Below are 18492 nucleotides of genomic sequence, written 5' to 3'. Positions count from 1 at the left end.
AGTGGCATGTGGCAGATCCAGGGGGGAGGGGGGGATCGGAGGGCAACAGGGCAATTGCCCCCACCCCCACCCCACAAATTGATTTCCACCATCACATTAAAATGTCTGATCGTGGTGGTCCCGCTGCTGGGGACCCCCATGATCGATCTCCGGCGCGGCACCCCAGTCATCCGTGCACGGAGTGAACTCCCCCTCCATTCATGTCTATATGAGAAGGCGTGGTGGCTCCGTACAAGCTGTCACGCCAACTCCCATTGACATGAATGGAGGGGGCGTGGCGTGACTTTGTGAACCCGGAAGCTCTGTGTTCCGGACACTGCCGCTGCCAGCTCGGAGATCGCAACATCAGACATCTTATCCTCTATTCTTTGGAGAGGGGATAGGATGTTTTTCGCAGGGTACCCCTTTAAAGGGACTAATTGTTTTAAATGCTATGGAAATTAAGAAGATTGAAAGCAGTTAACAGTTACTTGGGCACTGTGGATTAGGCCTAAAGAGCTGGAAACTAGTAGGGAGAATAATGCTATGGGGGATGTTGGCATTATGAAGGCAATATGGTTATCTGTATATTGAGGCACTGTTGCTGCCTCTGTTACTATGTTATGGGGGCAATAAAGCTTGTTTTAGTTATGTTCAGCCAGGAATAGGGCTGCATTTGAGGCCCACTAGTATTGTAGAGCGACAACCTCTGTTTAAGCATAGTGAGACAAAGACTCAAAAAGAGAATTACTGATGAAATATTTATACACAGGCATAACTTGTAGCTGTTGCACTATGAGGTTTTCGTGTCACCAGAGATTTTCCCATGTTTTTATTAACATAAGTTTTAGTACTGAGAGTAAGAGTCAGCAACGCTCATCGACATTGCAGTGCCACCTAGTGGTAAATTAAAATAATTGCATTGCAAAAAAAACAATGAAACTGTACAGTAATTTTTCACTGTTTCACTGTTGTACTTCGCATTTTCAGTGATATTTAGATTACAGTATTTGTATGGTGATGAAATTATTTAGATGAACTGTACTATATATTTCTAAAAAAAAAATACTCCTATGTTCTATATTTATATTTGTTTCTACATTTAGTTTTTCTGTGCATTAGGTAAATCTGTTTCTTATAGACACAAAGACATTTGTTAAGAAACCTTAGTTTGTATCTCAATTATCTTAACTTACTTTTCTTTCTCCAAGCTTGCCATCACTTTAGGCTATGTGCTATTTTTTATTTTTATTTTTTAGGTAGTACTACTACTCCCAGCATGGAACACACTGTTCCATGATGGTAGTAGTAATTACCTGTACTAATTGACTGATCGCCGGGGTCCCTTGCGATCCTCTTGTATAATGTATAGATGCGGCGGCAGCTCTTCTATGGTCCCCTGCACTCACGTATATATACACATATTCATATTTCCCGCAGAGCTGTGATTGGCCAGATGGTTCCAACTAATCACAACTCTGTGGGAAATAGGAATATGTGTATATATATGGCAGTGCAAGGGACCATAGAAGAGCGGCCGCCGCATCCATACATTATACAGGAGCATCACCGCGGGTGTCAGGAGTGATACCCGCAATGATCTTTCCTTTACTACAAGTACTACTACTCCCAACATGGAGTACACTCTGCTCCATTCTGGGAGCTGTAGTATCTGCATTAATAGACAGATCGCAGCGGGTGTCAGAAGTTACACTTGCTGCGATCTGTCTATTAGTGCAGGTACTGCAGCTCCCAGCATGGTGCAGAGTGTGCTCCATGTTGGGAGTATTAGTACCTGCAGTAAGGGACACATCCCAGAGGATGTCACTTCTCCTGACACCCGCTGCGATTGTCCTGAAGTGACTGTCGGGATCAGCGGTTCTCAGGGCTACAGAGCCGGGAGAACAGCTGACGCTGAGCCGTAGGTATACATCGTATATCTACTGCCCACCAAGAACTTACAGTGAGCCTGCAATGTGTATACAGTATACACATTGCTGGCTCACTTAACCCCTTGCTGAGCTGTGCGCTATGCGCAAGCCCAGCAAGGAAAGAGTTAACTTACATTGCTGGACAGTGTAGGTTAACCCTTTGGGCGGTATACACTATATACAGCTATCTATAGATAGCTGTATATAGTGTATACAGAAGACGAAGTCCGCTTACTTCCCTCGAGTACGGGCAGGTCCGTGTAGCTCCGCCCCTAGTGATGACATCATTAGGGGGGCGGAGCTACAGAAGGGAGCAAGGCTAGTTAATCTGAAGCTCTGTTCACATTATCTGTTTTGGATAATGGGAACAGACCCTTCTGGCAGTGTCTACCCAGACAGGGAGACTCCAGCTGTTGCTAAACTACAACTCCCAGCATGCCCAGACAGCCAAAGGCTGTCTGGGCATGCTGGGAGTTGTAGTTTTGCACCAATTGGTGGCTCCCTGTTTGGGTAGACATTGCATCATGGGTGCTCTCCCCAGCGGACAGCGCCAAAAATGTCATAACCAATTTTTTGTGTTTTTTTTCTTCTCGTTTCAGATCCGTGTATGCAGAGGATTACTGCGGATTCGATGGATTATTTTTTTTCTTTTAATAAAATGGTTAACGAGGGCTGTGGGGGAGTGTTTTTTTAAATAAAATAATTTTTCCAATGTGTTGTGTTTTTTTTATTGAATTTTCAGGCTTAGTAGGTCTTATTGACTGAATCCATTACTAAGCCAGGGCTTAGTGCTAGCCCCAAAAACAGCTAGCGCTAACCCCCAATTATTACCCCAGTACCCACCGCCACAGGGGTGCCGGGAAGAGCCGGTACCAACAGGCCCGGAGCATCAAAAATGGCGCTCCTGGGCCTAGGCGGTAACAGGCTAGCGTTATTTAGGCTGGGGAGGGCCAGTAACAATGGTCCTCACCCACCCTGGTAACGTCAGGCTGTTGCTGTTTGGTTGGTATTGTGCTGAGAATGAAAATACGGGGGAACCCTATGCGTTTTTTATTTATTTAAATAAAAAAATACAAAAAACGTGTAGGGTTCCCCGTATTTTCATTCTCAGCACAATACCAACTAAACAGCAACAGCCTGACGTTACCAGGGTTGGTGAGGACCATTGTTACTGGCCCTCCCCAGCCTAAATAATGCCAGCCTGTTACCGCCTAGGCCCAGGAGCGCCATTTTTGACGCTCCGGGCCTGTTGGTACCGGCTCTTCCCGGCAGCCCTGTGGCGGTGGGTACCGGGGTAATAATTGGGGGTTAGCGCTAGCTGTTTTTGGGGCTAGCACTAAACCCTGCCTTAGTAATGGATTAAGTCAATAAGACCAGCTTCCACTACTACGCCTGAAAATTCAATAAAAAAAAAAACACAACACATTGGAAAAATTATTTTATTTAAAAAAACACTCCCCCACATCCCTCGTTAACCATTTTATTAAAAGAAAAAATAATAATCCGCCGTATTCCATCGAATCCGCAGTAATCCTCTGCATACACGGATCTGAAACGAGAAGAAAAAAAACACAAAAAATTGGTTATGACATTTTTGGTGCTGTCCGCTGGCGAGAGCACCCATGATGCAATGTCTACCCAAACAGGGAGCCACCAATTGGTGCAAAACTACAACTCCCAGCATGCCCAGACAGCCTTTGGCTGTCTGGGCATGCTGCGAGTTGTAGTTTAGCAACAGCTGGAGTCTCCCTGTCTGGGTAGACACTGCCAGAAGGGTCTGTTCCCATTATACAAAACGGACAATGTGAACAGAGCTTCAGATTAACTAGCCTTGTTCCCTTCTGTAGCTCCGCCCCTAATGACGTCATCACTAGGGGGCGGAGCTACACGGACCTGTCCGGGACTAGAGGGAAGTAAGCGGACTTTGTCTTCTGTATACACTATATACAGCTATCTATAGAAAGCTGTATATAGTGTATACCGCCCAAAGGGTTAACCTACACTGTCCAGCAGTGTAAGTTAACTCTTTCCTTGCTGGGCTTGGGCATAGCGCACAGCTCAGCAAGGGGTTAAGTGAGCCAGCAATGTGTATACTGTATACACATTGCAGGCTCACTAAGTTCTTGCTGGGCAGTAGATATACGATGTATACCTACGGCTCAGCGTCAGCTGCTCTCCTGGCTCTGTAGCCCTGAGAACGGACGATCGCAGCGGGTGTCAGGAGAAGTGACATCCTCTGGGATGTGTCCCTTACTGCAGGTACTAATACTCCCAACATGGAGCACACTCTGCTCCATGCTGGGAGCTGTAGTACCTGCATTAATAGACATATCGCAGCGAATGTAACTTCTGACACCAGCTGCGATCTGTCTATTAATGCAGGTACTACAGCTCCCAGCATGAGGCAGAGTGTACTCCATGTTGGGAGTGGTAGTACTTGTAGTAAAGGAAAGATCACTGCGGGTATCACTCCTGACACCCGCTGTGATGCTCCTATATAATGTATGGATGCGGCCGCTCTCCTATGGTCCCCTGCACGGCCGTATATATACACATATTCCTATTTCTCACAGAGAGCTGTGATTGGCTGGAACCATCTGGCCAATCACAGCTCTGCGGGAAATATGAATATGTGTATATATACGTGAGTGCAGGGGACCATAAAAGAGCTGCCGCAGCATCTATACATCATACAAGAGGATCGCAAGGAACCCCGGCGATCTGTCAATTAGTACAGGTAACTACTACTCCCATCATGGAAGAGTGTGTTCCATGCTGGGAGTAGTAGTACTACCTAAAAAAAAATTTTTAAAGTGAAAAACACGCACACACTACATTTTAATTATTGTCGGCTACATTTTTAGTGCTTTACCCGCTCACATTAATTGATCCCTGTTTAAAAATTAATAAACATTTCTTAATAAAAAAGATACATTTCACTTGATACTATTTTTTCCATCACTACTGTATCTTTTTTATTATTATTTTTTTATGTTACCCTACAAAATTTTTATAAAAAAGGTATCTCCATAATTTTTTAGGATCGCTAAAGTCCAAAAAAGAATAAAGATTTACCGAATGTACCCGAATACCGAATGGATCCGGAAAAAAAAATCAAACCGAACACCCGAATACCGAATGTATCCGAAAAGTCAAAACCGAAAATGTTACCGAACCGAAATTTTTTTCCAAAAAGAAAAAATGAAAATATTTCTAGTGCACAAGTCTAAAAATCTCATCTAATATACCACTGTTTATCTCAGGTGTGGCTAATTTATGATAAAATGTCAAATTGATAGTAAGTGCTTTGTTAGGCTACTGTAATGATCCTCAGATGTGAATACCACTCACTGAATGAATAATAACAAATTGTAAATATATATCATATATGGCTATACAAACCCTACTATGCCTGCTAATAAGGTCAAATGCAGCTATCGTGGGTTCATATACATTATATTTGTTTAAGAAATTTCCACATTGTTTCCTTTTATTTGAATGGTGCTTGCTGCCCAACTTTTCAATTCAGATGATTTCAGGAATTTCTGCAACAAATCGGCTGTGTAAGAATATACAAATACTGATGTCTTCCAAAAAAACATAACGCCATATTATTACCAACAATTTGATGCTTGGATAAAATACTAAAATAAAAAAATGTGGTGTTTGTCAGATGCAATAGCCCTTCCAATAACTGTGATCATACTGAAGAGAACTTGCTATTTGGAAAGATTGATTGTTAACTGTGTGGAGAAAACATTAGGAACTAATAAAAGGGTTAAAGAAAAATCGGTGATCTGTTTATTTAAAGAAATGCCTTTTCACTTACAGTCTAGTTGAATATTATACATTGAATATTATACATTTGCTAAATTTTACCTTGTTGACCAGGTACACCTGGAAAACCAGTACTTCCTTTTTCACCTGGAATGCCAGGGAATCCAGGATCACCTTGTGCACCAGGTAAACCCAGAAGGCCTGGTAAACCTAAGGAAAAAAACATAAACACAAGTATTATGATGTACAATCCAACAAGTTCAAACATTTGAATGAATGCATAAATAAAAAAAGCCACAATTAACAGTTTAAATAAATTGTCACTGTATACACAGACAATACCTATGCTTCCCCTTTCTCCTGGTTGTCCTGTTTCTCCTTTCATTCCTTCAATGCCTGGGAACCCTGCACTTCCATGGAATCCCTTGTCTCCAAGTCTTCCTCTGAGTCCTGTTAAGTCAAAATAACCCAGTTAAGTACTCAGTTCATGAAAAACAAATTATGCATATATTAGTGTGGGCAATTTGTATAGTATGGGCCATTGTATTGCAATGTATTTCTTCTATTTCTAAATTAGCTGATTCTTTGTTGCAATCATGCTTTTACAGCCAGCACTTTATTCCTTTAGTTTTGTCATATTTTAATATTGAGGCACCAGAAATCCTACGGTCAGAGTGTTGCTAAAGGTCTGTTGTTATTTCTGTAGTTGCTTTGTCATAGGAGAAAGTTAAGCTATTGACTATAATAGGGTCCACTGGGTTTTGGACATTCTGAGAGCTACCGAAAACTGGAAATTTATAAGCATTGCATTGCTTTATTGCTTTTAAGTTTATGTGCCATTATGTATTCTCAAAAACATTTTAAGGAAATGTAAAAATATACAAAGTAAGGTCATATAACTGATTAAGTTTGTAACAAGAGAAGTAAAAAAAATGTAACTGTGGTATAGATTTTAGCATAGATGTATAACATAACAGATGCAATATGTGAATGGATTTTTAGAATAAGCTTTTAAGATTTTGTTCTTAGTGTTCCCTTAAGTAAATTCTAAGTGTTCTCTTAAAGGGGTACTCCGGTGGAAAACTTTTTTTTTAATGAACTGGTGCCAGAAAGTTAAACAGCTTTCTAAATTACTTCTATTTAAAAATCTTAATCCTTTCAGTACTTATTAGCAGCTGTATGCTACAGAGAAAATTCTTTTCCTTTTGAATTTCTTTTTTGTCTTGTCCACAGTGCTCTCTGCTGACACCTCTGTCCGTGTCAGGAACTGTCCAGAGCAGCATAGGTTTGCTATCGGGATTTTCTCCTGCTCTGGACAGTTCTTGATACGGGCATCAGGTGTCAGCAGAGAGCACTGTAGACATGACAAAAAAGAAATTCAAAAAGAAAATAATTTCCTCTGTAGCATACAGCTGCTAATAAGTACTGGAAGAACAAATATCTTTTTAATAGAAGTAATTTACAAATCTGTTTAACTTTCTGGCACCAGTTGATTTAAAAAAAAATGTTTTCCACAGGAGTACCCCTTAAATTCTCTGCTTCTACTTAATCTACATAATCTATCTACAACATTTAACTTTTTCAGAATTACCCATCTACAATGTTTAATAAGGCTGGTTCACACTGCTATCAGAGGCCCAGTTCAAAGTTCGTTGGCAGTCACAGCAGGTTTTATGGAAAGAATAGTGCTGCATGAATCAAAATGATGAAAATCTCAATTAACCCTATGGAACACCATCAGTGGGGTCTGTTGAGCACTGGAGATTTTTGTCATTCAATGAATTTAATAGAGCTTTATGGCCTCTATTTAAAACTGTTATGAACATAGCTTATTTCTCTCATACCCTATACTTTAAACTGCATGCTATATGATGTCTTAATAAACACTATGGCTTCAGCCTCTTCCTTGACAATGCTGCTTTAATATCTTGGACCTCTATATCCATGTATTTAAAGGGGTACTCCACTGGAAAACATTTTTTTTTTAAATCAATTGGTGCCAGAAAGATAAACGGATTTGTAAATTACTTCTATTAAAAAATCTTAATCCTTCCAGTACTTATCAGCTGCTGTATGATCCACAGGAAGTTCTTTTCTTTTTACATTTCCTTTCTGTCTGATTACAGTGCTCTCTGCTTACACCTCTGTTCATATCAGGAACTGTCCAGAGCAAGATAGGTTTGCTATGGACATTTGCTTCTACTCTGGACGGTTCCTAAAATGGACAGAGGTGTCAGCAGAGAGCACTGTGGTCAGACAGAAAGGAAATTCAAAAAGAAAATAACTTCCTGTGGACCATGCACCAGCTGATAAGTACTGGAAGGATTAAGATTTTTAATAGAAGTAATTTACAAATCTGTTTAACTTTCTGGCACCAGTTGATTTAGAAAACTATGTTTTCCAGTAGAGTACCCCTTTAAATAGGGTGTAGGAATGGTACAATTTTATGAGCTGCTCACAGAGAAGCATAAAGAGATGTGATCAATGAGGTTTTTGTACAATATACTAATTATCAGATGTAATTATCAGCATTGCTTGAATATTTTAATATAATTGTCTTTGTACATTAGTTAAAGGAGTAGTCCAGTGCTGAAAATCCATAGAATCTTAAGGATAGGGGATAAGTTTCAGATGGCGGGGGGTCTGACCGCTGGGGCCCCCCAGCAATCTCCTGTATGGGGCCCTGGCTCGCTGGCCAAATAGCGGGTGTCGACCCCCGCACGAAGCGGCGGCCGACACACCCCCTCAATACAGAGCTATGGCAGAGCCGGAGATTGCCGAAGGCTGTGCTCTGGCTCTGCCATAGAGTTGTATTGAGGGGGCGTGTCAGCTACCGCTTTGTGCGGTTGTCAACACGCCCCCTTCCTGTGGGCTGCTGGGGTCTCGAACAGGAGATCGCGGGGGGCCCCAGCGGTCAGACCCCCCGCGATATGAAACTTATCCCCTATCCTTAGGATAGGGGATACATTTCTCAGGACTGGACTACTCCTTTAAGTATTTCTCTAAAAAGTACATACCTGGCAATCCACCGTCTCCTGTCAGACCCTTAAAACCCCTCTCTCCAGGTATTTCTATAGTGTCTCCTCCTTGTCCTGTGATGACAAAAGCAGAGAAGCAACAACTTATTATATACTTAAGTTTATTGTTAATTACAAAAAATATAATCTTGACAAAACTTACCTTTATCTCCTTCAGCACCCCTTTCCCCTGGAAGGCCAAATAAGCCAGGCATACCCTTTGAACCCTAAATGTGAAAACAATGAATGGCAGTGTTCACTGTTTACGTATATAGATATAATTCACTTGCGCTGCACCAAAGACCTCATGGAATGCCCTCTCTGCTGCAACACTAGAAATACCTTTCCCTGTAGGTAGGTATTGAGGGAGGAAAATACAATCAAAATATATATACAGTGTGCGCTGAGGGGGACTTGACTAATAATATAGCATACCTGAGTTGTATCAGCGTTCTTGGACTGTAAGACTGAGGTAGAAAAAAGTTGATGGCCTTTCTCTATGTTGTCATGCAATGTATGAAGATCTCACAGATGATACTGCAAAGAGGGAGGGACAGTAGTAGTAACTGATTGCTGTGCAAAGGTAAAGGTATAATGGTAAAAATGTAAATAGTAATGCTGTACAGTAATCGGCAATATACCTCTACATATAGACAAACAGAGCTGATGATGATGATAGTAACGGCAAGTGGCGCAATATTGTGGCTGAAATGCAGCCCGGTCACATGAACTGTGAGAAGGAATCAATCTTGGATTATGAAAAGCAATAGTACAATCGCCCCACAAGTGGTGCTCAAAGTTCCAAAACTGTCCGAGTTAGTACCTGTTTCTGTGGAGAGAGTTACTGCTGGGAGATCCAGAGCTTCAGGAGTTAAATCTGTAGCGTGTGTGCAGTGGGAGTATCGCCCGGCCGGTGGCGTCTCTACCAAGCTGCTCTCGGCTTCCGGGTTGCTCGATGTTCCTAGCAATAGTGACGTCACTATGGTGGCTGTGGAAGTCCAAAAATGTTCTCAACGCGTTTCGGAAAACAAACGGTTTCGTTCCTCCCGATCTCCCAGCAGCAACTCTCTCCACAGAAACAGGTACTAACTCGGACAGTTTTGGAACTTTGAGCACCACTTGTGGTGCGATTGTACAATTGCTTTGCATAATCCAAGATTGATTCCTTCTCACAGTTCATGTGACCGGGCTGCATTTCAGCCACAATATTGCGCCACTTGCCGTTACTATCATCAGCTCTGCTTGTCTATATGTAGAGGTATATTGCCGATTACTGTACAGCATTACTATTTACATTTTTACCATTATACCTTTACCTTTGCACAGCAATCAGTTACTACTACTGTCCCTCCCTCTTTGCAGTATCATCTGTGAGATCTTCATACATTGCATGACAACATAGAGAAAGGCCATCAACTTTTTTCTACCTCAGTCTTACAGTCCAAGAACGCTGATAGAACTCAGGTATGCTATATTATTAGTCAAGTCCCCCTCAGCGCACACTGTATATATATTTTGAGTGTTCACTGTTTATTGTAAATCAATGTATGTTGAGGTAAGCAGGGGTGTTTCACTGCTCGTGCTGCCCCAGGCATGCATGCATTGGTTTTTTCCAATGCAAATTCACACCAGAACTGCATATGTTACATGCAGATCTTGTTGCAGATTCATCATGGATCTCACTCATATAAAGAAAGAGCATGGTGGCAACACCTACAGGCCCTTGCCTGAACTAGGCAAGGGCCATCAGGCTAACTAATTTCTTTTATTTCTTAATTTTATTTTTTTACAATGAGATGAACTTACTCTGGGACCAGTAAATCCTGGGAATCCATTAATGCCTGGTGGGCCAACTTGGCCCGGAACTCCTGGAAAACCAGGTTGCCCTAATGCTCCACCTTCTCCTTTAACACCTTGTTCATAGCTGGGAATTCCAGGTAAGCCATGCTGTCCATGTTGCCCAGGGTGACCTGGCATGCCTTTATATCCTGAAGTGTGATACACAGTTGGTAAATTATGTTGCAAGTTATATCACTAAAGTAAATGTTCATATAAAGATGCAAAACAATACATTATTGTTTTTATAATGTTTATTACATAAATGTAACATCTTCACCTTTTTGCCCTGTGTATCCTTTCATTCCAGGAAGACCATAATCTCCTTTCTGTCCCTTCATCTCCATTAACATTTCTGGCTTCATTTCAGGTTTAGGTCCTGGTGGGCCGACTTCTCCTCGATCACCTTTAGATTTACAATCAAAATAAGCACTCAAAGCACTCTAAACAATCAAAATTCCATGACTCTAATGATAGCACCTGGCTAGGCTTTACACAGTGGCATAGTTACCGGGGTGCGCCGGCTAGAACACCGCAAACACCCCACCCCCGGTCCTCAGCTGTGCCCGCTAGCACTGCGACCATTCCCCCCACCCCCTCCGGTGTCGGCGGCACGTCCTTTAGCAATCATACCACCCCCCTTCGGTCCTTTGCTGTAAGCCAGCCAGCCAACCTGCCAGCAAAGACGAGACCCTGGTAAGCAAGGGAGAAAGGGGGTGCTGGGGGACTCCAGGCTTTGAAGGGGGTCTGCTGAGCAAAAAAAATGATCAGGGGTGCTATTACCGGGGACGGATGGGTGCTACTGCCAGGAGAATGATCCTGCAGATGGATGATGGGGGTTCTACTACCAGGGGCCGGGGGCAGTAGCACCCTCATCATCCATCGGCAGGATCATGCTCCTGGCAGTAGCACTCCCATCATCCAGGAGGATGGTGCTGCTGATGGATGATGGGGGTGCTACTGCCAGGGGGGCCAATAGCACCCTCATCATTGATTGGCAGGATCATCCTCCTGGCAGTAGCACCCCCATCATCCAGGAGGATGGTGCTGCTGATGGATGATGGGGGTGCTACTGCCAGGGGGGGGGGGGCAATAGCACCCTCATCATTGATCGGCAGGATCATCCTCCTGGCAGTTGCACCCCCATCATCGTGGAGGATGGTGCTATGTGTGGCAGTATTATATTCAGAGGGTACCGTGTGTGGCAGTCTTATATTCAAGGGGCATAGTGTGTGGCAGTATTATATTCAGAGAGAGCAGTGTGTGGTAGTATTATATTCAGAGGGTGCAGTGTGTGGCAATCTTATATTCAGATGGCACAGTGTGTGGCAGTCTTATATTTAGAGGGTACAGTGTGTGGCAGAATTATATTCAAGGGGGGCGCAGTGTGTGACAGTATTATATTCAGAGGATTCAGTGTGTGGTAGTATTATATTTAAAGGATACAATGTCTGTCATCATTATATTTGTATATATATATATATATATATATATATATATATATATATATGGAAATTTGTATATTTGATTATTATACTGGAAATACTTTCCTGCGATGCACATTGGTGTCTCTCACAACAGGCTAAAATATTACATTGGTGGAGCGGGGGGGGGGGGGGGGGTGTTATGGTACATGCTGCACTCTGGCCACTTAGGAGTTACAGGCTCCGGTCCATTCATCAGCAGTGGGCGGAATATTTAAATCCCTGCAGTGTGACCCAGCCCTGCTAGTGATTGCAGCTCGTACCTGATTCACCAGTGTAAGTTTCTGCCTGTTTTTTTGTGTTACTGACTTCAGCTAGCTCTTGACTATTCTTTGCCTGCCGTTCTGTACCTTGTGGTCCTTCTGTATTTGACCATAGCTTGTCTGACCCTGCATTTCTGTTTGTGTTCCATTTCTGAGTATTCATTTGTGTTCTCCCTGTTTCGATTCCTTGTGTTTTCCCTCTATTTCTGTGCTGCTTCAAGTATACATTCAGTATACACTGAAGTATACATTGTGTCCGGACCTGCTTTCCTAACTTCTGCACTGTGTTTTGTTTTATTGTTTTGACCTTGACGCCCTGCATCTTATTCTGCGTAGGAGGTGGAGGTAGGTACCCCGGATGGCAGGGACAGAGGAAGTGTCTTAATACAAGGCCACACTGTTCTCTGCCCGAATACTTAAATATATGAGAAAGGTCCTCTAAAATATTTGTGAGTGTACTCTGACTCACTGTTCGGTATTTCAACTAATTTAAAGATCCCTTCTAAATGGGAAATATTGTTGCCCATATTATTGAATGTTTTTAATGAATCCTTTAAGGGTGGCAAACTCTCCCCATCCATGATGGAGGCAAATATTACCTGAATTCCTAAGAAAGAACAGTTTATAATAGAGCTCACAGCACTGAGACCAATCTCATTATTAAATGTGGATGTGAAAATTTTTGCAAAAATTCTGGCATGTAGGTTGGCTGAGGTAACACTGATTCACTCGGACCAATCTGGCCTTATACCAGTTAGGAAAATCCATGATAATATAGCAAAGGTTTCGGCCAGTATGTAGATGGATGGGGATTCCTCCCGTTCTACCCTGTCATTGGATACAATGAAAGCCTTTGACAGGGTGGAATGGGAGTATCTATGGCGAGTTATGGACCAGTTTGGGTTTGTTGAAAGATTTATTAGATAGGTGAAATTGTTATACAGAAACCTGGTTGCTATTATAATAATTAATGTAAAATTGACAGACTCCTTCCCACTTTCTAGGGAAACTAGGCAAGGCTGCCCCCTCTCCCTGCTCCTTTTTGTATTATTTATAGAACCCCTGGCACTGGCTGAGGCAGTTAGGAGGTCAGTAGATATAAGGGGGTTTGGTATAAAGGGAGAGAATAACAAGATCCTTTTATATGCTGACGATATGATATTATTTTTAGATAAACCTAATGATATGATACCAACAGTAATGGAAATTGTCAATGAATTTGGAGAGATATCTTGAATGAAGCTGAATTGGGAGAAATCTTTTCTATTGCCAGTAGTGGAAGGGACAAAAATAATAACATGTTTAAAAAATGGTGAATCCTTAAAATATTTAGGGATAGAAATTACATCAAATAGTACAACATTCATGGACGCAAATATTAAACCTTTGAAGAAAAAAGTTAATATATGGTGTAAATTACCGCTATCACAGGCAGATTGGGTGTCAGCACTAAAAATGATCTTTCAACCGCAGAATTTGTATGTTATTAGGGCTGCTCCAGTATGGGTACCGAACTCTTGGTTTAAAGGTCTAGAAGCAGTTCTTAATAGATTTATAAGGGGATGTGGTCGAGTAAGAATAAAATACTCAGCTCATACTCTTCCAGAAGGGAAAGGAGGATGGGCATTACCGAATTTAAAATTTTACCTCCTGGCGGCAAAAGTACAGGATATAAAGCAAGGCACCAGGAATAGCATCTTGGAACCTATGATAAATATTTTCAAAGGACTATAGAAATATTTTTGAAATCTTAGAGTCACAACCGAGAGAGCACTTATCAAAAATTTTCTCAATATTTGAGATATACTATAAAGTATGGAATTAAATAAAAACCTATTTGTGGAATAAGACACAGTTTTGGATGCACGGAAATTTGGGGGAATTATAAATTTAGTGAATTTAATAGAGGTTTGGAAAAGCAATTTTGGGTTCAAAGGGGTATTGAATTTGTACATCAGCTTTATAATCAGGGGGACTTGAGACCCTTTGACTCACTGATGTCACGATTCGGCTTCCAGGTAGTGGATCCTCTGTGTCAGCGAGGGATTGGCGTGGACCGTGCTAGTGGACCGGTTCTAAGAGGCTACTGGTTTTCACCAGAGCCCGCCGCAAAGCGGGATGGTCTTGCTGCGGCAGTAGCAACCAGGTCGTATCCACTAGCAACGGCTCACCTCGCTGACTGCTGAGAAGGCGTGGGACAGAAGGACTAGGCAGAGGCAAGGTCAGACGTAGCAGAAGGTCGGGGGCAGGCGGCAAGGTTCGTAGTCAGGATGGGTAGCAGAAGTTCAGGTACACAGGCTTTGGACACACTAAACGCTTTCACTGGCACAAGGCAACAAGATCCGGCAAGGGAGTGCATGGGAGGAGGTCAGATAAAGGCAGGGAGCAGATGGAAGCCAATTAAGCTAATTGGGCCAGGCACCAATCATTGGTGCACTGGCCCTTTAAGTCTCAGAGAGCTGGCGCGCGCGCGCCCTAGAGAGCGGAGCCGCGCGCGCCAGCACATGACAGCAGGGGACCGGGACGGGTAAGTGACCTGGGATGCGACTCGCGAGCGGGCGCGTCCCGCTGTGCGAATCGCATCCCCAACGGCCATGACAGTGCAGCGCTCCCGGTCAGCGGGACTGACCGGGGCGCTGCAGGGAGAAAGACGCCGTGAGCGCTCCGGGGAGGAGCGGGGACCCGGAGCGCTAGGCGTAACAGTACCCCCCACCTTAGGTCTCCCCTTCTCTTTGTCCGGTAACTGCCTGCCCTGGGATGAGGACACCGGGAAAGAATGGAGGGTTTCCTCAACGGCAGGCAGTACAGCAGGAGTGGGGATGGGGAGGGAGGGCAGAGGGCGAGGCCTGGCACGGGGCAGTGTGACACCAGGACGGGGGCCATGGGGAGGCACAGAGGCTTGCCTGACGGGACTGGGAGGGGGGGAGAGGCACTTCCTGTGGCAGGCAGAGTCCCAGTTCCTGATCTCCCCGGTGGTCCAATCAATGGTGGGGGAATGAAGCCGGAGCCAAGGCAGACCGAGGAGGACCTCAGAGGTACAGTTGGGGAGAATGAAGAACTCAATCCTCTCAAGGTGGGGTCCAATAGACATGAGGAGGGGCTCTGTGCGGTAACGCACGGTGCAGTCCAATCTGGCTCCGTTGACCGCGGAAATGTAGAGCGGCTTGACGAGACGGGTCACCGGGATGCTGAATTTATTAACAAACGACTCCAAAATAAAATTTCCAGAGGCACCGGAGTCCAAGCAGGCCACGGCTGAGAGGGAGGAGTTGGCTGAAGAAGAAATCCGCACGGGTACCGTGAGACGTGGAGGAGCAGACTTGGAACCAAGAGACGCCACACCCACGTGAGCTGGGTGCGTGCGTGCGTTTCCCAGGCGTGGAGGACGGATAGGGCAATCCACCAAGAAATGCTCGGTACTGGCACAGTAAAGACAGAGATTTTCTTCTCTACGGCGATTCCTCTCTTCCTGGGTCAGGCGAGACCGATCCACTTGCATGGCCTCCTCGGCGGGAGGCCCAGGCGAAGACTGCAAAGGATGCTGTGGGAGAGGTGCCCAGAGATCTAAGTCTTTTTCCTGGCGGAGCTCTTGGTGTCGCTCAGAAAAACGCATGTCAATGCGGGTAGCCAAATGGATGAGTTCTTGGAGGCTGGCAGGAATCTCTCGTGCGGCCAGCACATCCTTGATGCGACTGGATAGGCCTTTTTTAAAGGTCGCGCAGAGAGCCTCATTATTCCAGGATAGTTCAGAAGCAAAAGTACGGAATTGTATGGCGTACTCGCCAACGGAAGAATTACCCTGGACCAGGTTCAACAGGGCAGTCTCGGCAGAAGAAGCTCGGGCTGGCTCCTCGAAGACACTCCGGAGTTCAGCGAAGAAGGCCTGGACTGTGGCTGTGGCAGGATCATTGCGGTCCCAGAGCGGTGTGGCCCAAGACAAGGCCTTTCCTGAAAGAAGGCTTACTACGAACGCCACCTTAGACCGTTCTGAAGGAAATAAGTCCGACAACATCTCCATATGCAGGGAACACTGAGACAAAAATCCACGGCAGAGTTTAGAGTCCCCATCAAATTTGTCCGGCAGGGACAAGCGGAGGTTAGGAGCGGCCACTCGCTGCGGAGGAGGTGCAGGAGCTGGCGGAGGAGATGGTTGCTGCTGTAGCAGAGGCAGAAGTTGCTGTAACATGGCGGTCAACTGCGACAGCTGCTGTCCTTGTTGGGCAATCTGCTGCGATTGCTGAGCGACCACCGTGGGAAGATCAGCGAGACTTGGCAGCGGCACCTCAGCGGGATCCATGGCCGGATCTACTGTCACGATTCGGCTTCCAGGTAGTGGATCCTCTGTGTCAGCGAGGGATTGGCGTGGACCGTGCTAGTGGACCGGTTCTAAGAGGCTACTGGTTTTCACCAGAGCCCGCCGCAAAGCGGGATGGTCTTGCTGCGGCAGTAGCAACCAGGTCGTATCCACTAGCAACGGCTCACCTCGCTGACTGCTGAGAAGGCGTGGGACAGAAGGACTAGGCAGAGGCAAGGTCAGACGTAGCAGAAGGTCGGGGGCAGGCGGCAAGGTTCGTAGTCAGGATGGGTAGCAGAAGTTCAGGTACACAGGCTTTGGACACACTAAACGCTTTCACTGGCACAAGGCAACAAGATCCGGCAAGGGAGTGCATGGGAGGAGGTCAGATAAAGGCAGGGAGCAGATGGAAGCCAATTAAGCTAATTGGGCCAGGCACCAATCATTGGTGCACTGGCCCTTTAAGTCTCAGAGAGCTGGCGCGCGCGCGCCCTAGAGAGCGGAGCCGCGCGCGCCAGCACATGACAGCAGGGGACCGGGACGGGTAAGTGACCTGGGATGCGACTCGCGAGCGGGCGCGTCCCGCTGTGCGAATCGCATCCCCAACGGCCATGACAGTGCAGCGCTCCCGGTCAGCGGGACTGACCGGGGCGCTGCAGGGAGAAAGACGCCGTGAGCGCTCCGGGGAGGAGCGGGGACCCGGAGCGCTAGGCGTAACAACTGAGGGTAGAATATAACATTAGGGAAGGAATTTTTCTATCTTCAATTAAAGGAAGCGGATAAATACACTAGTGATAGAGATACATTTATTATAGGAACACAAACTTTTCACATATATTATGCAATCACAGAGCAGAATGAAGTCCCTGAGGAATGTTTACAAAAGATTTAATTCATGAAACATCTTCTATATTCCAAGATCAGATTAAAAATAAATGGGAAAGAGATATAGTCCCCCTGGAAGGTCCTACATGGGAGAAAGTCCTGAATAATGTTGTACTGGGGTCTTCGAATAAAAAATTCCAGTATTTACAGTTAAGGATTGTTTATAGACTATATTATTCCCCAATGTTTCTTGAATCGATTGGTTGTAGGCAAGACTTTACATGGCCAAAGTGTTTGGAAGATAAAGCAAATTTTATACATTTGATATGGAGATGTAAAAAGGTGAGATGTTTTTTGGGGCATATAGAGGACTGTCTGGGGAAGAGGTTTAAGAAGAGAATAAGTTTGGGTGTTAGGTCGGCAATATAGGGAGATATGAATGATTTTGGGAGCTTGAAGGATCTCCTGTTGAAAGTGGTAACGGTTGCTAAATACTTGATAGTACGGAAATGATTTGATCCTAATCCACCATATATTGAACAGTGGCTATGCTTGGTGCAGAGGATTAAAAACTACGAAAGATTTAGAATTTTTTTTTGTCTGTCTCCACACATGGAGGGGGGATATGTAATATGTACTATGTGAACTAATGTATACTGTATGAATATAAAATAAAAATAAAGGAATAAAGAAAAAAGATCCCTTCTAAAAAAAAAGTAGTTTTTTTTGAGAAATGAAAACAATGTACAAAACAAATAAAACTTGGGAAAGTGAAGGGAAAAGTTATGAAAAAAGTATTTGAGCTCAATAAGCTTCCTATATAGACTATGCTATTCAAAGCAACTAATAAACTAAATCTGTGATTTTGAGGCATAAAAGTGACATGACTAGATGTAAGACACTGGCATATTTTATAATACAGTGACTAAATAAAAGCTAATTAAATTTATGAGCTATCTTGTAAATGTCAAGTGAACAGTCTAGAGAAATTCTGTAGTCTCTAGTGTAAGTGATATTCAGAATCACCAAATTACTTATGCAAAGAAGATGAAAGACAGCAAGCAAAGCGTTGGTACCATTTATCAC

At 44.1% G+C, this 18492-nt stretch overlaps 1 protein-coding gene across 3 annotated transcripts in view; it reads right to left on the bottom strand.

Annotated features, from left to right (window-relative positions):
- Positions 1 to 18492, bottom strand: part of COL4A2 (collagen type IV alpha 2 chain) — a 300203-nt gene that overhangs the window by 12109 nt on the left and 269602 nt on the right. For all 3 annotated transcript variants that reach the window (XM_056555742.1, XM_056555743.1, XM_056555745.1), the window contains 6 exons: positions 10821 to 10946; positions 10511 to 10692; positions 8868 to 8931; positions 8705 to 8779; positions 6030 to 6137; positions 5790 to 5897 (listed from right to left, as the gene is read on the bottom strand). In XM_056555742.1, coding sequence (XP_056411717.1) covers positions 5790 to 5897; positions 6030 to 6137; positions 8705 to 8779; positions 8868 to 8931; positions 10511 to 10692; positions 10821 to 10946 — 663 coding nt within the window. The remainder of the gene's footprint in view (positions 1 to 5789; positions 5898 to 6029; positions 6138 to 8704; positions 8780 to 8867; positions 8932 to 10510; positions 10693 to 10820; positions 10947 to 18492) is intronic.

This window comes from Hyla sarda, chromosome 2, assembly GCF_029499605.1.
Source record: "Hyla sarda isolate aHylSar1 chromosome 2, aHylSar1.hap1, whole genome shotgun sequence".
In the NCBI taxonomy this organism is placed as follows: Eukaryota; Metazoa; Chordata; class Amphibia; order Anura; family Hylidae; genus Hyla; species Hyla sarda.
The sequence above is the reverse complement of the archived record's forward strand: the minus strand, read 5'-3'. Positions and strand labels throughout refer to the sequence as shown.